We start from the raw sequence: 15,411 nt of genomic DNA on the forward strand, positions 1-15,411 counted from the left end.
CCTGACTGGACAATTAAATAAAAAATTGAAAATACACTCCAGCAGTTTTCACATCATGTAACTGGTGTGAACGTTATGTAAAAATTCGCGTCTTCTATATCGACATATGTATTACTCTTCAGTCTTCCTGGACTTGCGAAATTTGAAAGAAAAAACCCTCAACATAATTCTGTGGATTTCCCTGACTGTTTCACAAGTGAATAAAAATGGAAAGTTAATTGGATTGAAGAATTGAGTTCGTCCCTCACGTAAGCAAGCAATCAGACAATGTTGCAAATTGAAATATTCATCATGTAAATGTTTCACTTTGCTGTCGATGACGTCAATACAAAGCCACAGTTATTTTAAACATAAAAAGATATTAGCCTTGACAACCACCAATATGGTCGTATAAAAAAATGCGAGACACAGAAAGAGTTCTCAATCAAAACTTTTGATGTTGATTTGTACTTAGATCCGCACAATCAACGGGGGATTGAAATTCTATATGGGCACAGAATTCCTTGATCAAAGCAGCACGTTATGGGATTCGATTGTCAAACACACAAAAGCTCTAGACGTGGAAATCACAGAATGCAGAAACTGGCCGTTTTGATTTCTGCAAACTCAAAATTCGACTGCACAAAGGACGTCTTGATTTCAGTCTACCGAAACATTTTCGGCTTTATCGTGAAATAACAAGACATGTTATTGAAGTCAAAGCAGTGCAAACTGTATGAAGCCGTTTGAAAATCGGAATTGCAGGTGATTGGCCAGAAATCGATCAATCACCTACTGATCCCAGTTATCGTCTTATACCTTAAACTTGTCACGAATGTAGCAATTGAATACGGCAAGACTTCAATTTTGCAAACTAAAATAGAATTTACAAAAATCGATAAAACGTCAAACGAAGTCAAACTCCGACGTCGATGTGAAACACGAGTTGGGGGAAAAATTCGGCGATCAAAATTTAAAGTGTAGCGACAGCTTTAGGTTTGAAAAAAAAAAAATCAACTCGGGTGTTTGGTATCGACAAATAAAAATATTGTATCGAAAATTATGCCTTGAAAAATTTGAAAGAGAAAACCGCACAACCAGCGTTCGAAAAATTCTCGGAAGCGGCAAAGATAAAAAAATCGCATTGGCTCACACTCACGGCAGAATTCCACATGATATTTCGGTCATGTTTAGTTTTCGTATTTTACTGCCAAGGGCAGTTGAAAAATTTGCATAACACAATGACAAAGTAGTCTCGGGGAGAAAGTCACAAAATGGTAAAAAAAGGGAAAATAGTGATAATGTGCCCTACCTTTGAGCCTGGGAAATACAGCCAGGCTCTTTCCCAAGTGCTCCTTCCGCAGAAAAGTTGAAAACACCAGGTACGAAACAAGGAAAAAGGGTGTCCTCGTGAATACTCCCACACTCGCATGGGTGTACACAAGGACAAAGAGATTTAAAGAAAAAGGGGGAAGAAGAGATGAATCTTTGATGCATTCTCCCATCAAACCGGTGGCTGTTTACCTGCATTAAAAAAATTAATAACTGTTATGGAAGATATTCATGGAAGCCACAAAAAAAAATACGATGAAAAGTATAAAATGACACAGCTGGGTAAACATTCATTTTTGATAAAAGAGAAAACACCCTGTGTAAGCAGATCATTTAAATACACAACGAGTAAGAGTTTCACACAATAAATACCCGATTGATGAAGCTGATGAAGCTGACACTGCTGCTGATGACGGGTTGAATGATGAAGTGCAAAACTTGATGTTGACGGTGATGGCTGGCTCAGAACTAAAATCTACACAAAGAAGAAAATAGGAAACATGAACTTGCATTGCAAATAAAGCATGGCAAAAGCATGCCACACATGCTTGCAAGTTGCAAGTACTATTTATAGGTACCAAAATTGTACAATGTTTGGAATAGCCTTTCGTTAACAGCTACCACAGCTACTTATTATTTCACTATTTCAATTCTTATTCATAATTCTTAAAGTGATTTACCTGGTGAACACTGAATACCAGCAAGAGTTGAAGTTAAACTATTCAAGAGCTGTACGAGAGACGACGACTAAATTTTTGTAAACTGCTTGACTAATTTTCGTGCAGCCATCGATTAACGCCGTTGCCAAATGTAATTTCTATTCCCTCCCGGCCTTCCCGCCAAATTAAAACCGCCAAATTTAAAAAAACAAAAATTTTGCATATGCTTTACGCAGAGAAGGAGAAAAAAACTGACCAAGATTAAATATAAAAAGATGAATAGTAATTCAACCAGAATTTACAATTAATAAGCAGTCATAAAATTTTTAAAATTCAACTGAGAAAAAGATAAAAAGGTTAATTTGGGATGCCACCCGAACTCTGGGTCTACGTTTTCGTACTTCAATTACTGTGCAGGTATTCAACCAAATGGGAGGTGCCAAGAATCGACAAACAACACGGGGGGCGGAAATACTCAATTAGTCCAAAGAGTCCACTTAAAACTTTTTCCTTTGTATAGGCCATGATTGCGCATGGCAACCATTTTGACGCGTGAATCGCAGCTAATAATATCGCTGATAAACTGTTGACGCTTCAATAATTTCCTTCGGCTTGTTGAAATTGGTTGGCTTCATCTGTTGCTATGGATATGTACGACGTACCTACAGTTACATTTCCTACGGTCACAGTTAATCACGTCAACGTTGGACGCTGACGATCGGACGATATAAAGGAAACACGAAACGAGGGCCACCATAGAACTTGTTGGAAGTTGTATATGTTTCAGGCTTATTCAAGCGATGGCTATCATATCGTTATGTAATATGAACATTTAGATCGCTGATCGCCGCCCACCTTTTTATTGCAAATCTAACGGTTTTAACATCTCTCGTTATCAAATATTCCCGGAATTTAATTCCACGATATAGAACTAGAATTGTATACTATTTCAACCTTAACATCTTTGGAGGCGAAAATAAATGCCAATAATGTCAAACAAAGTTATTCACGATTAACTTACAAGTTGCCATTTTGCAGCACCACTGATCCCAGCAGCAGTGGCAATTATATATGTCTTCTGTTGACGACATGTGCAAAGCCAACCTTTTGGATAATAAGCAAATTTTCAAATGAGCTTTGGTAAATATAGCTTGTCTATCCAATTAGCTCGTCAGCAGCAGTCTGTTGACATTCAAAAAAGACACGGACCAACTTGACATTGGGAAACTGGGAAAACAGATAAACGCGATCGAGCCTTCCGCGGTAATGAATTCACCCACTGGAAAATTTGGAGTTTGAAAAACAATCGAGTTCAGCAATTTGTGCTAATATATAGTAGGCCTAAAAGATTTCATTTCACCGTTTCTCAGATGAGAAGCCGCACAAGCTATCAATATAAATAACAGATGATGAACTTTATGGCCGAAAACAAAATCGTTGGTCCTTCAATAAGAAATTCGATTTCGGAAGGTAAAGACAGCAAAAAATGAAATGACATTTTACACGGCCAGGCGCATCAAGGAGAGGCTATACGGTACGAGAAAACGAACGGGTCAAGAGCTTTGCAAATGAGCTGACCTTTCGTTTCAAGAATAACACACGAGTTGCGAATACTGTGTCTAGGCTATAGTGTGGTGAAACAATACAAGTTTCTTAGCACGTCGCCGTCTTTGTCGTCTCCAGACTTCAGGACTACAAGACCTTTACGAAGTGGTATAAATAACACGGTCTGTTCTGGGTAGGATCGTAAACACACTGCTGGAGTAGCTGGTAGTAGGTTGTTTCCGAAGCGAGTCATTCGGCTGAAAACATCTTGAATTGAGAGTTTACAATTATATTCATTTTCATTTTTGACACTAACATCAACTTAGCATTTTAATTAATCCTTCAACGCTCCAGCACTTTCATTGTTTATTAAACTCTAAAATTCCTGGAACATTCAAATCAGCTGAAATGGAAAACATCACGATGCACGCAGGACGGAACGTATCCTTGGCATTGGCACAGAAACACGATTTCAACCCATGGACTGTGCCTGATGACTACACCGTTTACAAATTTGCTCCCGATTACGTCAAGCCGCTCCTGCATCCTCACTGGCAGACCCAAAAGGCCGTTCACCCCATTTACGCTTATTTCTTTGGAATGTACTACTTGGTCATGGGTAAATTAGTATATTTGAATGCTCTCAAGTTTGAACATTTATTATCATTCATGCATGTACCTGTGATTGGCCTGTAGGATCCTGCGCCATCTTTGGAAATATTCTCGTCCTGAAAATCTTCAGCCGCTACAAGTCACTGAGGACGCCGGCCAACATGCTGGTGATGAATTTGGCCATTTCCGACCTTCTCCTCATGTTCTCCCTCATTCCGGAAGCTGTTTACAACTTCTTTTGTGGTGGACCGTGGCAATTTGGAGATCTCGGCTGTCAGATTCACGCTTTCTGTGGTCAGTTTTATTCTTCCGCTTTATTTTGAATGGCTTGTTTAATAAATTTGTATTTGGCTCTAATAGGAGCGTTTTTTGGATACAGTCAAATTACCACATTGACCAGTAAGTACACAAAACTGTTTATGTGCTAGGAATTAGGCTAATGTGGTTAACACATTTTTTTATTAACAAAACATTTTCGTTTTTTAATTATTATAATTATTTTAATTTTTCGAATATGAAATCAAAAGTCATCAGCTGGGACCGTTACAATGTTATCGTTAATGGACTAAAGGGAACTCCATTGTCATTCGCCAAAGCCGCTAGTTTAATTTTATTCAACTGGATCTGGTCATTTGGCTGGGCCCTTGCGCCCCTTGTCGGATGGGGCCTTTTCGCTTTGGATGGAATGTTGGGAACGTGAGTTATTATTATCACGGTAAAATCGAATCAAGCGCTCTATTCCTTTTCAAATGTTTTCCAAAGGTGTTCCTTTGACTCTTACACGACGACTATGAACCACAAGAGCTACATCCTTGCGTCTTGTTTCTTCCAGTACGGTGGCCCCATTATTGTTATTGTCGGCTGTTATTTCTTCATCGTCAAGGCCGTGTTCCATCACGAAGAAGAATTACGTCAACAAGCAAAAAAGATGAATGTGACATCGCTGAGGAACAACGCCGAGCAAGACGCCGTTACGGCCGAAATGCGCATCGCCAAGATCGCCATCATCAACATCACGCTCTGGATTTTCGCCTGGACTCCATTCACGGCTATTTCTATGATTGGCACATGGATCAGTCCGACTTACATAACCGCACTGGTGTCCGAGGTTCCAATCGTTTGCGCCAAAACTTCTGCCGTCTACAACCCAATCATCTACGCCCTATCCCATCCAAAGTACCGCGAATGTCTGAAGGAAATCTGCCCGTGGCTTTGCATCGTCATTGAAAAAAAGAAAGGTCCGAATCATTCGTCCGACAGCGATTCGGCCAAAACCAGCGCCACTGACTCCGCTTAAGTTATACATAAATGGATGATTTCGTTCCTTTCCAGCTCTCTTATGGTTTTCAGTTGTCCTTTTCTATTGGTTAATGATTTCTCACTTAAAATTATTATTTCAATAATTGTCCTTCGAATATCTACATCGTTTCACCGGACTGGACATTCTGCTCTCAACAAGGCTGACGACTTTTGGAATTCAGAGAGATAAAATCGCCGAAGCTTTTATATCTTCTCGATAACTTTTAGTAGGCCTAGTTCTGGTAGTCCCATTTCACCCAGCATTTAAGAACAGTCGACTAAACACCGAATGTCAAAATCAAACTATATAAGGTAGTGCTATTCGGATGTTAGGACAACCTCTATATAGATAACAAAAAAAAATATAGTATTTAGTGCAGCATATATAACAATTAGATTTGAATTTGGAAGAATTAGATTTGGTACTGTATATATTACAGTGCACTGCAACTAGTAACAATAGCACGTTAAATAATGACTGTTGTGTAACCTTTTCAACGATGTTATATGTAAACCGCAGTATATGTATATCTGAATTGCGATATTATATTACATCAAGCTATGCATGAAATCACAGACTTGTATGTGTAATTATTTATGACTGATGCTAATAAGCTTGGCTGAATAAAAATGTTCAAATGGCTTTTGACCATAACTGAAAGCTGATTACGAATTTACGACCACCGATGCATTTGTTTTATTGCCGGTTTCAAATAAATCTGAACTTTAAAAAAAATTTATAAATTCACCGAAGGACAAAAAAATAAATCGGATCCTAATATTAATAAGTCTGTGGTGGGAGCTGCATGATGGCCGAGTCTTTCTACTAGAATTAATTAAACCAACAACCGCGATTATCCGACAGAATGCAATATAATAATCTTCCCGCTTTACTCGGCGTGAAAGATAAAACCATTCTGAATTGGCAACAGCAGAGATTTATGCTTTTGACGGCACGTGTGGGAAGGAGAATCACGAATGTGTGTGAATAAAATGGACGAAAAACTTTTGTTGCGCAATTATTTGGCTCTAAAGTGCCGAGTTTCGCCGAGCAAGTTGAGAACGTTCTCAGAATTAGGAGAATACACGACGACGACGAGAGCTATATGTAGACAGTTCCCATATAATCCTGTCCTAAATAAATGTTGCAACCGGTGATGAGAGCGATTACGTTTTGACGTTGATATCCGGCTGGGTCTAATTGCGTATCAAATATGCCGACTTTAATAGTTATATAGAGCAGCTGAATTATTTATTTTTATTTATTCAACCGAGTTCATGGACTCTGCTGGGCTGGCATGTCCTCTCTTCCCTTTGCTAGAGTGGGCGAATGAATATTATATACCTACGCCCTGTTGGATGGAATGTTGGATGTAGAGTGGGTTATGCAAAAATAATTGCATTCCTAAAATTCACTAGTAAAACATGTGATCTACTTTCATTCTCCCAATACTAAAAACCCTTTTATTACTGGGTATAATATAGAGAAAATAAGACCGTTTTACTTCACATTTTGTGTGTGTGCATAACACAGGTACTTCGCCAGTCGTATAATCGTTTTCATTTTTATGTGAACGAATGTTATATTAATAAATCGTATTCGCTGTCGATTCTTTGTGGTTAATCGGCAGGTATAGGCTACATTATAAGAAGATTATTCTTCAAAATTTTACATGATCGATGCACAATAATGTATTAGGTACAGCACCTGATGATCCAGCTATTATATTTTCAACTTTGTTTGCGCATCAACCATTCACAAATATGCATTATTGCAGTCGTATCGCGTGAACTGTTCTGACTGTCACGTCAATAATCTATAAGTTTGGGGTATATTGAAATTTTGTTTGGCTTCAACTGTTGCTGTTAGGATACGTACCCGTATCATTTTCTCTGTTGGAGACACAACAGTGGCCAATGTTGGACACACCCGTTCTTTTGTAAACACGGGCGATCGTTTGAATCGACGTTTATCCGCAATAATTCAATCGTCATAAAATTATTTTGTTATCGACGGATAACCGATAGAAACGACATTTCTTTAAAAAGACGAATAATACTATATCCGAAATACTAAATAAATTTGAAGCGAATGTGCTGTGATGTTTGTGGTTCTGGATTTATCTCCGCCACCAAAAGAATTCTCTCGCATAACGATAAAGCTGAACGTAAAACGAATGTTTATTGCGAACATTCAGATTCCCGTAAAAGTTAATATGATGGCTGATTTGAATTTTCTTATCTTAAATTATATAGGGTTCTCCTCATCAAAGATCAACAATAGTTTTCAATGTTGCTGAGAGGCTGAAGTAGTAGCCTAGATATAGCGATGGAGAAACGCTGCCAATCAAAAAGAATTCCAAATGCTGACTAGTATATACTACAAAACCGTCCGTTTCGAACAAACGAACGATCCCGATCGAATCGGTCCCGAGCGGTAACAGTGGAACTATATAAATAGAGTTCGTTTACTTCTTTGAATCCAATTAAAAGAAACGCTTGCTAATCAAATGTCAGGCAAAATTCGTTCTACAAATCAAAAGTTGGCATTTGTAATATACCACACCTGCTTGTCACGGTGAAAAATGATAGGTATATTGCGTCTTATTTTCTGACGACAACATAAAGCCGAACAGAACAACTGCAACTCAAACACGGCTGACGATTTCTGAATTCAGAGAGAAAATATCGTTAATTATTTGCTTCTAAACCTTTTACCATGATATCCCGGCCGTAAATAATATTTCAAAAGGCACATCTTCCCGCCAAATCTCGCCTGCAAAAATTGTTATGTAGAGATATAGCTATACTCGATCCAGAGTGGAATCTCTAGTATACATGGTGAAAAAAAAACGAACTCCAAATTTAGCCTTAGATCTATAATATTTTCAGCAATACGTGTAAACAACGATATTGCATTTGATTGGCTTTTGTTATTAGTATGTATAATAATCCCGATCAATAATAATACAAGGAATTAGTCACGCATGAACATGTTTACCCTTGTTGACATTTTGTTCACTTGATTGTTTCTAATTTCTGCGCGGATTAATTTTGACTACCAATTTAATGCCATTAAACCCAGCAAACTTTCTTCGATAAACATTTCCAAGAAGCCGCATGTAACCTTCAGACATAATAAGGTATGATGCTCAACTAGTAAAAGGTTCTCCTTTTTAACGAAGCCAAACAAGTGCAGCTTGTTGACTGGAGGTTTATTTAATTCCCTCATAGTAATATATACCAAGAACTATAACATGATATAGACTAAACAGCTGGCAGGCTGCTTAAATTTTATTCCCATTTAATATTAGCTAGGTATACTTGAAAATCTGATACTCACTTTACTGAGAAATGTTAGTAAAGAAAAAAAGTTGCCATATAGTCTGAAATTTGCTGTTTGAATCGAAAAATAAAAGGGCGAGCTAATTAGCCGTAATTAGCCAGACTAAATTGCGTAGTGAAATATTGCCGGAAGGCCGGAGCACAGCAGTGTCTATACGGTCGATGAGTTATACCGAGAAATGAACTTGAATCGACTCCGACGTTCGTGTAAGAAGTTGGCGACTTTATACGACGCCAACTGCATATCCTCCGGGGCTATAATGATATCGAAATTGAATATGACGTAAGCTGCACAAAATGTTTTCAGTTTAATTATATTTAGATTTTAGAAAAACTATTTTTTAGTCTTCAAAATATTCATGGAGTGATGCGCAACTGTAGAAATGCAACTATACTTTTTAATTCAGAAGGCTGAACTTCTCAAATTTCTCGACTTGAATAGAAAATGGATCGGTCCTAACGGACAAGCGATTGGTGATCAACATCCAGCAATTCGATCAACTTCAAACTTGAAATTTCTGAACGAGAGAAATATAGCCAACTGAATTTGCCGCCCATCATCCGTTCCGTTCTTGACTATAACGAATGACTGGCATAAAAGTAGGACTCTGCTGCGACCCTGGATTCCAGGGTCCAGCGCCAATTACGATGCTACAATACCCAGATAAAACGTTGCCATCCATCCATTATTTGGTAGATGTCGAGGTATTGTTAGAAATCTAAAATGGAACTCCCCCTTACCAGCAGCATTCACTGGGCTGAACTTTGGTGTACAACTCGACTGGAATACTATTTCCGGAGTGGACACACAACTGGATCGTTCCGCATGCACTGGGTGTACAAGTGCGGCTGTCAGCGGAATGCCAACACATCGTCGTCATTTTTAAATTTCAGATAAGTAAAATCGTTGAGCTATTTCCAGATACGTATCGATTATTCGCTCTTGGCTTATTCCAAGAGGGTCCTGGGGATTGCTATTATTGGTGGTGGGTTTTCGGTCTAAAAAGTAATTATCTGCGGGGTTTCTTGCAAATTTGTACTTTTATCTTGACTGTGGTAGGGAGGGGCTAATAACTTGATGAGACTAATTAGATACTACAATAATTAAAATAATCCCGATCGGTTCAAGGATAGTCGAACGCGGGCAAGAAAACCACTTTGATCGTTTTTGAGCGGTTTGGGATTGGATGGCGATCGATTTTTAAATACTTTCAATCGATATCTTATGGCTAATTAGAATATTAATGTCGTCTGCTTTCGATGAGTTTCAAAGTTTCGAAAAAGAGCATGTTCAAGATGACAAAGAAAACGATCCATTTTGGCAAACGTACGTAGTGGCTGCACGTAAAATAGAATGGCAATTAAAAAATTACAAAGAATGTGGTCGTCTTGTGAACTCTGTCGTGGTTGTCTGCGTGTGAAATCTGTCTTGGTTTCGCGGCTAGTCTCTATTGATCTATCGACCCCTTCCATGTTTGGCAGGTAAATAAAAGCTAAAATTCAAATGGAATGACTATAAGAGCTTAAATAGAAGAGTTAAAATACATTCCAAATTTGTGCAGTGTTAGTTCTAGTTCTAGACTGGCATAATTTGTCACGTAAGCTTCCTGCTGATGCATGACAGTTTGTTATGTAACCTATTCCTTTGTGCTTATTTTAGACTTGAGCCAGCCATCAACAACAGCAAGATATGCAAGTTTTGCCTGTGCTGCTATTCACCTGTCACCAGCAGCAACAATCTCCAGTCTCATCATCACTCGGGTAATGATTTTCGTTACTTTTATTCCTCTGACCTGCTAGGTATTTTTAATGATGCATGACTTGCATAAATGCAGTGTGGTTCATGGAAACCTTCAATTCTCCTGTTTATTTAGGTTTAACCACCATTCCATTATCAGCTTATTCTTATTTGTTGTTTCTGTCAATATGTTTCGTAACCCAATTTTAATTTTTGATTTAGATAAACAGCATCCCTTTTGATTGGAGAATCCACCGATGTCGAGGGCTACTCATCTCTTCTTCCCTCTCCTTTGAATCTCCCCTGTCCTCGTGTACGCCCATGTGAATGATGGGTGTATTCACGAGGACCCCCTTACTTCTATCCAGCCTGGTGGATTCCACTCTTCAGCGGATGGAGCAACTGTGGATGCCTGGCCGTATTTCCCAGGCTTAAAGGTAGGAATAAATGATCTCTATTCTCCTTTTTTGGGCTATTGGGTGGCGTTGATTATAATAATCGTTACTTAGTAGGCTACAGAATACGATTACTATTGAGAGCTAGGTAGTTGTCTGCTGGAATTGTTTTCTTTTGTAACGTTTTTACGTTTTGGTTGACTCAGTTAGGGTTCGTTAAATTACTGTCAATCACCGGCACCTCCGTCGTTTGTTTTAATTTCTAATGTTGGCCTACTCCCAGTACCCAAACAAAACTATCTCGACTGTTTGTACAGTAAAACGGACCGAGTTTCTATTATAAAGTAAACAAGATCCTTCCTTCCGCATCGGCCAAACTCAAGTGGAAATCAAAACATTTGAACACATCCGACCATTGTTTAAATTGCACTTGCGAATAGTCAACAGCATAGAATTGCATCTTACGTAACATTTTTTCGGGGGGCAGGATCGAAAAATAACCGTTTTACATCAAAGTGATGTCGAGATATACAACAGTACAAAGAAGCTCTGTTGATGTTTTTGCCCGTTACAAGTGCCGACCGGAATAATAAAAAATAACGGAGACAAAACTCGTCTCCTTTTCTCCGCTTGTCCCGTGAGAACCTTACAGCGGGTAGAATAAAAAAGGGAATCGGAGAAAGTGTCGTCCTTGTTCATGTCATTTTGTGCTGCGAGTGTTGCTCACTCCCAGCGGACAATCGAAAATCGATCCTGCAAGAGAGATACAGCCCCGTCTAAAGCCGATGATTCTTGCTGGTCACTTTGCCGGGTCTATTTCGATTTGTTATATATAAGACATTTAAGTGTGTAAATAGAGAGAGAAAAGTACTACTCTGTTTAACAGCCAATTTCACAGTCTAGTAGTCAGCGAAATAGGTCGCCCGAATCTATTTGGTTACTGCGGTTGCCATTCACGTCCCCCATTCGGTCTCAACGATATCCCATTCGATGGCGTATATTTATAACCGATGCTGTTATTTTCTCTGTGACGAGCTGTTGCCGTGATCCAGCAGCAGAGTCTTGTCAAGTGGAATTATCCTTCCGGACAGCCGGTTTCCGGCAGCACGTCTCAAATGTGTGTCTGCTACGTTAGTCGTTCATACAATCGTGGGGAAACTTTATAGATCTCCTGCTTCAAAATCGCCTTTTACATCCAACTGCGACAGATTACACGAGACGCTAAAGGATCACAAATGAAATATAAGACCCCCCCTTAATAATATCTTCCTTTTCGAGCGACTATGCTAAAACTTCATTTGAGTCCGCCTTTGAATTTCAAAATTAGAACGAGTTTATTTTCAACGAGAGTGTTCACGAAACGTTCAGTCTGGGAGGTGAGAGACATTGGTCCCAGTCGGGCCAGAATTTCTCTTTCATTCGTTCGCAAAATTCCTTTAAATTGACGAATTCTCCTGGAAAAATTTGAAATCGTTTTTTGGTTTTTTCATTTTATCCAGCAGTATGTATATTATACTGTTACCTTTCATTTGTTCCTCGTAAGGTGATCCCTGCATGCTCCACACTAATTGGGCCAAACAGCCGAACATGGCGCAATCCATTTCGGTGGGTTTGTCCCCCGTGAAATAAGGTTTCGTCCCTGGGAAAATAATTACGTACATACAATGTATAGGTGGGTTAATCTGTATTGTTATTATGATGATACCGAGATAATCGGATATGGCACGCAAATCTTTCCGGCCCATTTCGATGACGTCGTCCTTGTTGTGCCGGCCCATTCCTTGGGCGGACGCTTGACCTTTCATTTTCCTAACTGCCAGCGGCATCACCAAACGCAATCCCGTCGGCAAATTCATCTGAACGTCCCACAAGGTTTTCCCTTTGGTGTAAACCCATCGCCAGAGTACTAGGACCCTTCGAAATCCATTATTAATTCACTTTTTAAATTTTTTTTAAAAATTGGCTGAAATTTTAAGTTTTAACCAGTAGAGATGCTCTTCCGTCATGATTTGAAACGACCGGGCGATGGCTCGTTCCTCGGCTGTCAAATGCGAACTGAAATCTTTCTGGAACTTGGAAGCCAACAGTTCCAGACACAGTTGAGAATCGCAATAGTCCTTGCCGTTAAAAGTCATCCAAGGGGTTTTACCTTTAGGTCCCATAGGATTTTTGAAATCGTTCTAAATTTCCAGCGAATTAATGAATCGAATTTAATTTTAAAAAAAATGAGAAGATGAATTAAAGTGTGTACCTCGTAAGATATGCCGGCCATGCGCATGTAAGTTTCCAATTTCAACGGGAACGGCGAAATACTCGGCGTGAATATTCCCCGGTCGAGTTGATGTAAGAGGACGACATCTTTGGCCACGGGAAATTTCGATTTCTTCTTATTACAGCTGGACATGTTCTTTTCTGCAGACACACTTGGCGACAGCGTTTTAATACTTGAATGAATGTTGACACATTTTGTGTGTGTCTATATAGACCAGCAGCATCCCGCACTGATTACGATCTGTTTACTCACTGTGACTTTGCACAGTCTCTATAAACCAATCTATCCAACTCGATTCAAAGTCCTTGCGTGTGTCAAAGCCCGGTTGATTGCGTAACACACGCTGTGATAACGTGTTAGATAGTACATTCCCCGTGACTACTACTGTCTGACTCCCCGTGTCCAGCACCGCGGGACTCAAACTTTTTTTGGAGTGGGTCCGACGTTGTCACGATCCGTGTCACTTTCTCATTATTTCCCCGGAGATTTATGTGGTTCCATCAATAAAACACGTCGACATTATGACATGGATATGTATTATACATAGATAGATACGCGATTGTCCGTTCTCTGTAACTTTGGGAGGGTTGATGGGATTTCCGCGCGTTGGACGGGGCGATAATCGAAACGAATTTGTTTTTCAAATGAGATGATGGCGCGCGAATCATCCGGCGACGACACGACGAGCTGTCGCATTCGTACCCGGATGACATTCGTCCGCCTTGGTCGTTATATATCGTCATTTTTTTTTGTTGACAGTCGCTGGCTGAATTCCTGCGAGCTCAATCAAAATGGGCGCGCATTTCGAACGTGACTCGCCGTCGCAAAATGGCGCCAGCGCGGATGTTTTCAAATGTAGGCGCTCCGGTCGGAATAGTTATGCGGAATGTTTGATCTCTATTTCTTTTATTTCTTTCTCTCTCTCTTTTATATATGTGTGTATGTTTACTGTTGCGCTGACAACAAAAGGAAGTCGACGGCGGCTGGAGGATTATATTGGCGAATTTCTCGAATGCCTTTTGCGCGACCTTTTTTGATATTCCGGCGGATTTTTCGCCAATATGACAATCCAATTTCGCTTCAATCTTTTTGAGCAAAGGGGGTGACGTCATCGTCGTTCAGGTGATGTGTGACGTTTCTTGATTCAAAAAGATTGGCTCCTCATTCGAGTGGGTCTAAAAATAGGAATTGCGAACGCGATGGGACGGAGGATAAATGCCGAGTGAGTTTCTTCTGCGTCATACGCGGATGTACTCTGAGCGTTTTCCCATGGCTATATTTGTGTACTGGATGCATTTAATCTTGATGAATCCCTTTGACGTCACTTTGAACCTCTTTTCCCCCCCTCTTGGGTTTCGTTAATTTATTTACCGAGGGCCAATTCGATTTTGATATCGAGATGATTTCATCAGATGCGCATGCGCTGCAGCCCTAAAAACCCACCGGCATATCCAGCGATGAGTTTTTCTATACACTTGCTGGACGACAGCAATTCGTATGACCGTTTGTTTGTTCAAAAGCAAATTTGAATTTTCCCGCTTCATTTTAAAATTAGAATCGGATGACATACACCCGCGAAATTCAAATTGCGCCAACCCAAAAATAGCCCCGCGGGGCGACTCAAATGGGAATGACGGATGACTGGACACCAAAGTTCCATATAATGAAGTAGGTGGCACACAAATTGCGTCATTATCGCTGGGCAGCTCAGACCAGTATACATGCGTCATTGTTTCTTCGGCTCTATCCGGGCGACAATAGAATCGACTACCGTGTAGCATCTGCGCGCGGTAGTCTCATTTGGTTTTGTTTTTTAAGATGTGAAAGCCAGGGAGGAGGACTGAAAACTTAAACACGTGCCGGTCGTTGCCATAACCTATATCAATCGATTTTTTCTGTTTTGGGTGTGTGGGTTGGAAACAATAAACCTGCACCCCCCAAAAAAAGAAGAAAAGAAGAAGAAAGAAAATGTCTTATTTTTCTCACGTTTCCATCTGAGCTGAGCTCTCGATATAGACGAGCAGGCCCGGAGCAGCTGTAGATGAACGCCTTGGCTTATTGGATTTTTTCTTCTTCTTCTTTTGCCTCCCGTGTGTGCGATAAGAGGAAAAAAACACGGAGAGATTCGTAATGAAGAAAGCGGCAACCGCGGTAGAGCCCCTCCCAGTCCCGCCGACCGCCCAAGAAAAAATTTTTCCCAAGAAACTTTATGGTCCAAATCTTTTAAATCAATCA

At 39.9% G+C, this 15,411-nt stretch overlaps 3 protein-coding genes and 1 long non-coding RNA gene across 5 annotated transcripts in view; 2 read left to right on the top strand and 2 right to left on the bottom strand.

Moving 5' to 3' along the window:
• Nucleotides 1-1,272: 1,272 nt before the first annotated feature.
• Nucleotides 1,273-2,072, bottom strand: LOC124204296. Its single transcript, XR_006878819.1, has 3 exons — nt 1,992-2,072; nt 1,684-1,786; nt 1,273-1,503 (listed from the first exon to the last, which is right to left on the bottom strand). It is a non-coding gene; the product is annotated as an uncharacterized LOC124204296 (long non-coding RNA).
• Nucleotides 2,073-3,711: 1,639 nt separating this feature from the next.
• LOC124204295 (compound eye opsin BCRH2-like) lies at nt 3,712-5,997 on the top strand. The gene is made up of 5 exons (XM_046601345.1): nt 3,712-4,134; nt 4,212-4,421; nt 4,488-4,526; nt 4,655-4,823; nt 4,890-5,997. The coding sequence occupies exons 1-5, from the start codon at nt 3,924-3,926 to the stop codon at nt 5,422-5,424; spliced, it is 1,164 nt and encodes a 387-aa protein (XP_046457301.1). The 5' UTR covers nt 3,712-3,923; the 3' UTR covers nt 5,425-5,997.
• A 4,033-nt stretch (nt 5,998-10,030) lies between these two features.
• Nucleotides 10,031-15,411, top strand: part of LOC124204151 (metabotropic glutamate receptor 2-like) — a 37,322-nt gene continuing 31,941 nt past the window's right edge. The window contains exons 1-3 of one of the 2 annotated variants that reach the window (XM_046601178.1): nt 10,031-10,253; nt 10,432-10,532; nt 10,732-10,946. The gene's annotated coding sequence lies outside the window, so the exon portion shown is untranslated. The remainder of the gene's footprint in view (nt 10,254-10,431; nt 10,533-10,731; nt 10,947-15,411) is intronic. The other variant, XM_046601176.1, reaches the window with a different exon arrangement.
• LOC124204153 (failed axon connections homolog) lies at nt 12,214-13,358 on the bottom strand. Its single transcript, XM_046601180.1, has 5 exons — nt 13,156-13,358; nt 12,888-13,084; nt 12,610-12,818; nt 12,427-12,543; nt 12,214-12,358 (listed from the first exon to the last, which is right to left on the bottom strand). Exons 1-5 carry the CDS (start codon nt 13,306-13,308, stop codon nt 12,258-12,260), a joined length of 777 nt encoding a protein of 258 aa, XP_046457136.1. The 5' UTR covers nt 13,309-13,358; the 3' UTR covers nt 12,214-12,257.

The sequence above is a fragment of the Daphnia pulex genome, chromosome 10 (genome assembly GCF_021134715.1).
Source record: "Daphnia pulex isolate KAP4 chromosome 10, ASM2113471v1".
Classification (NCBI taxonomy): Eukaryota; Metazoa; Arthropoda; class Branchiopoda; order Diplostraca; family Daphniidae; genus Daphnia; species Daphnia pulex.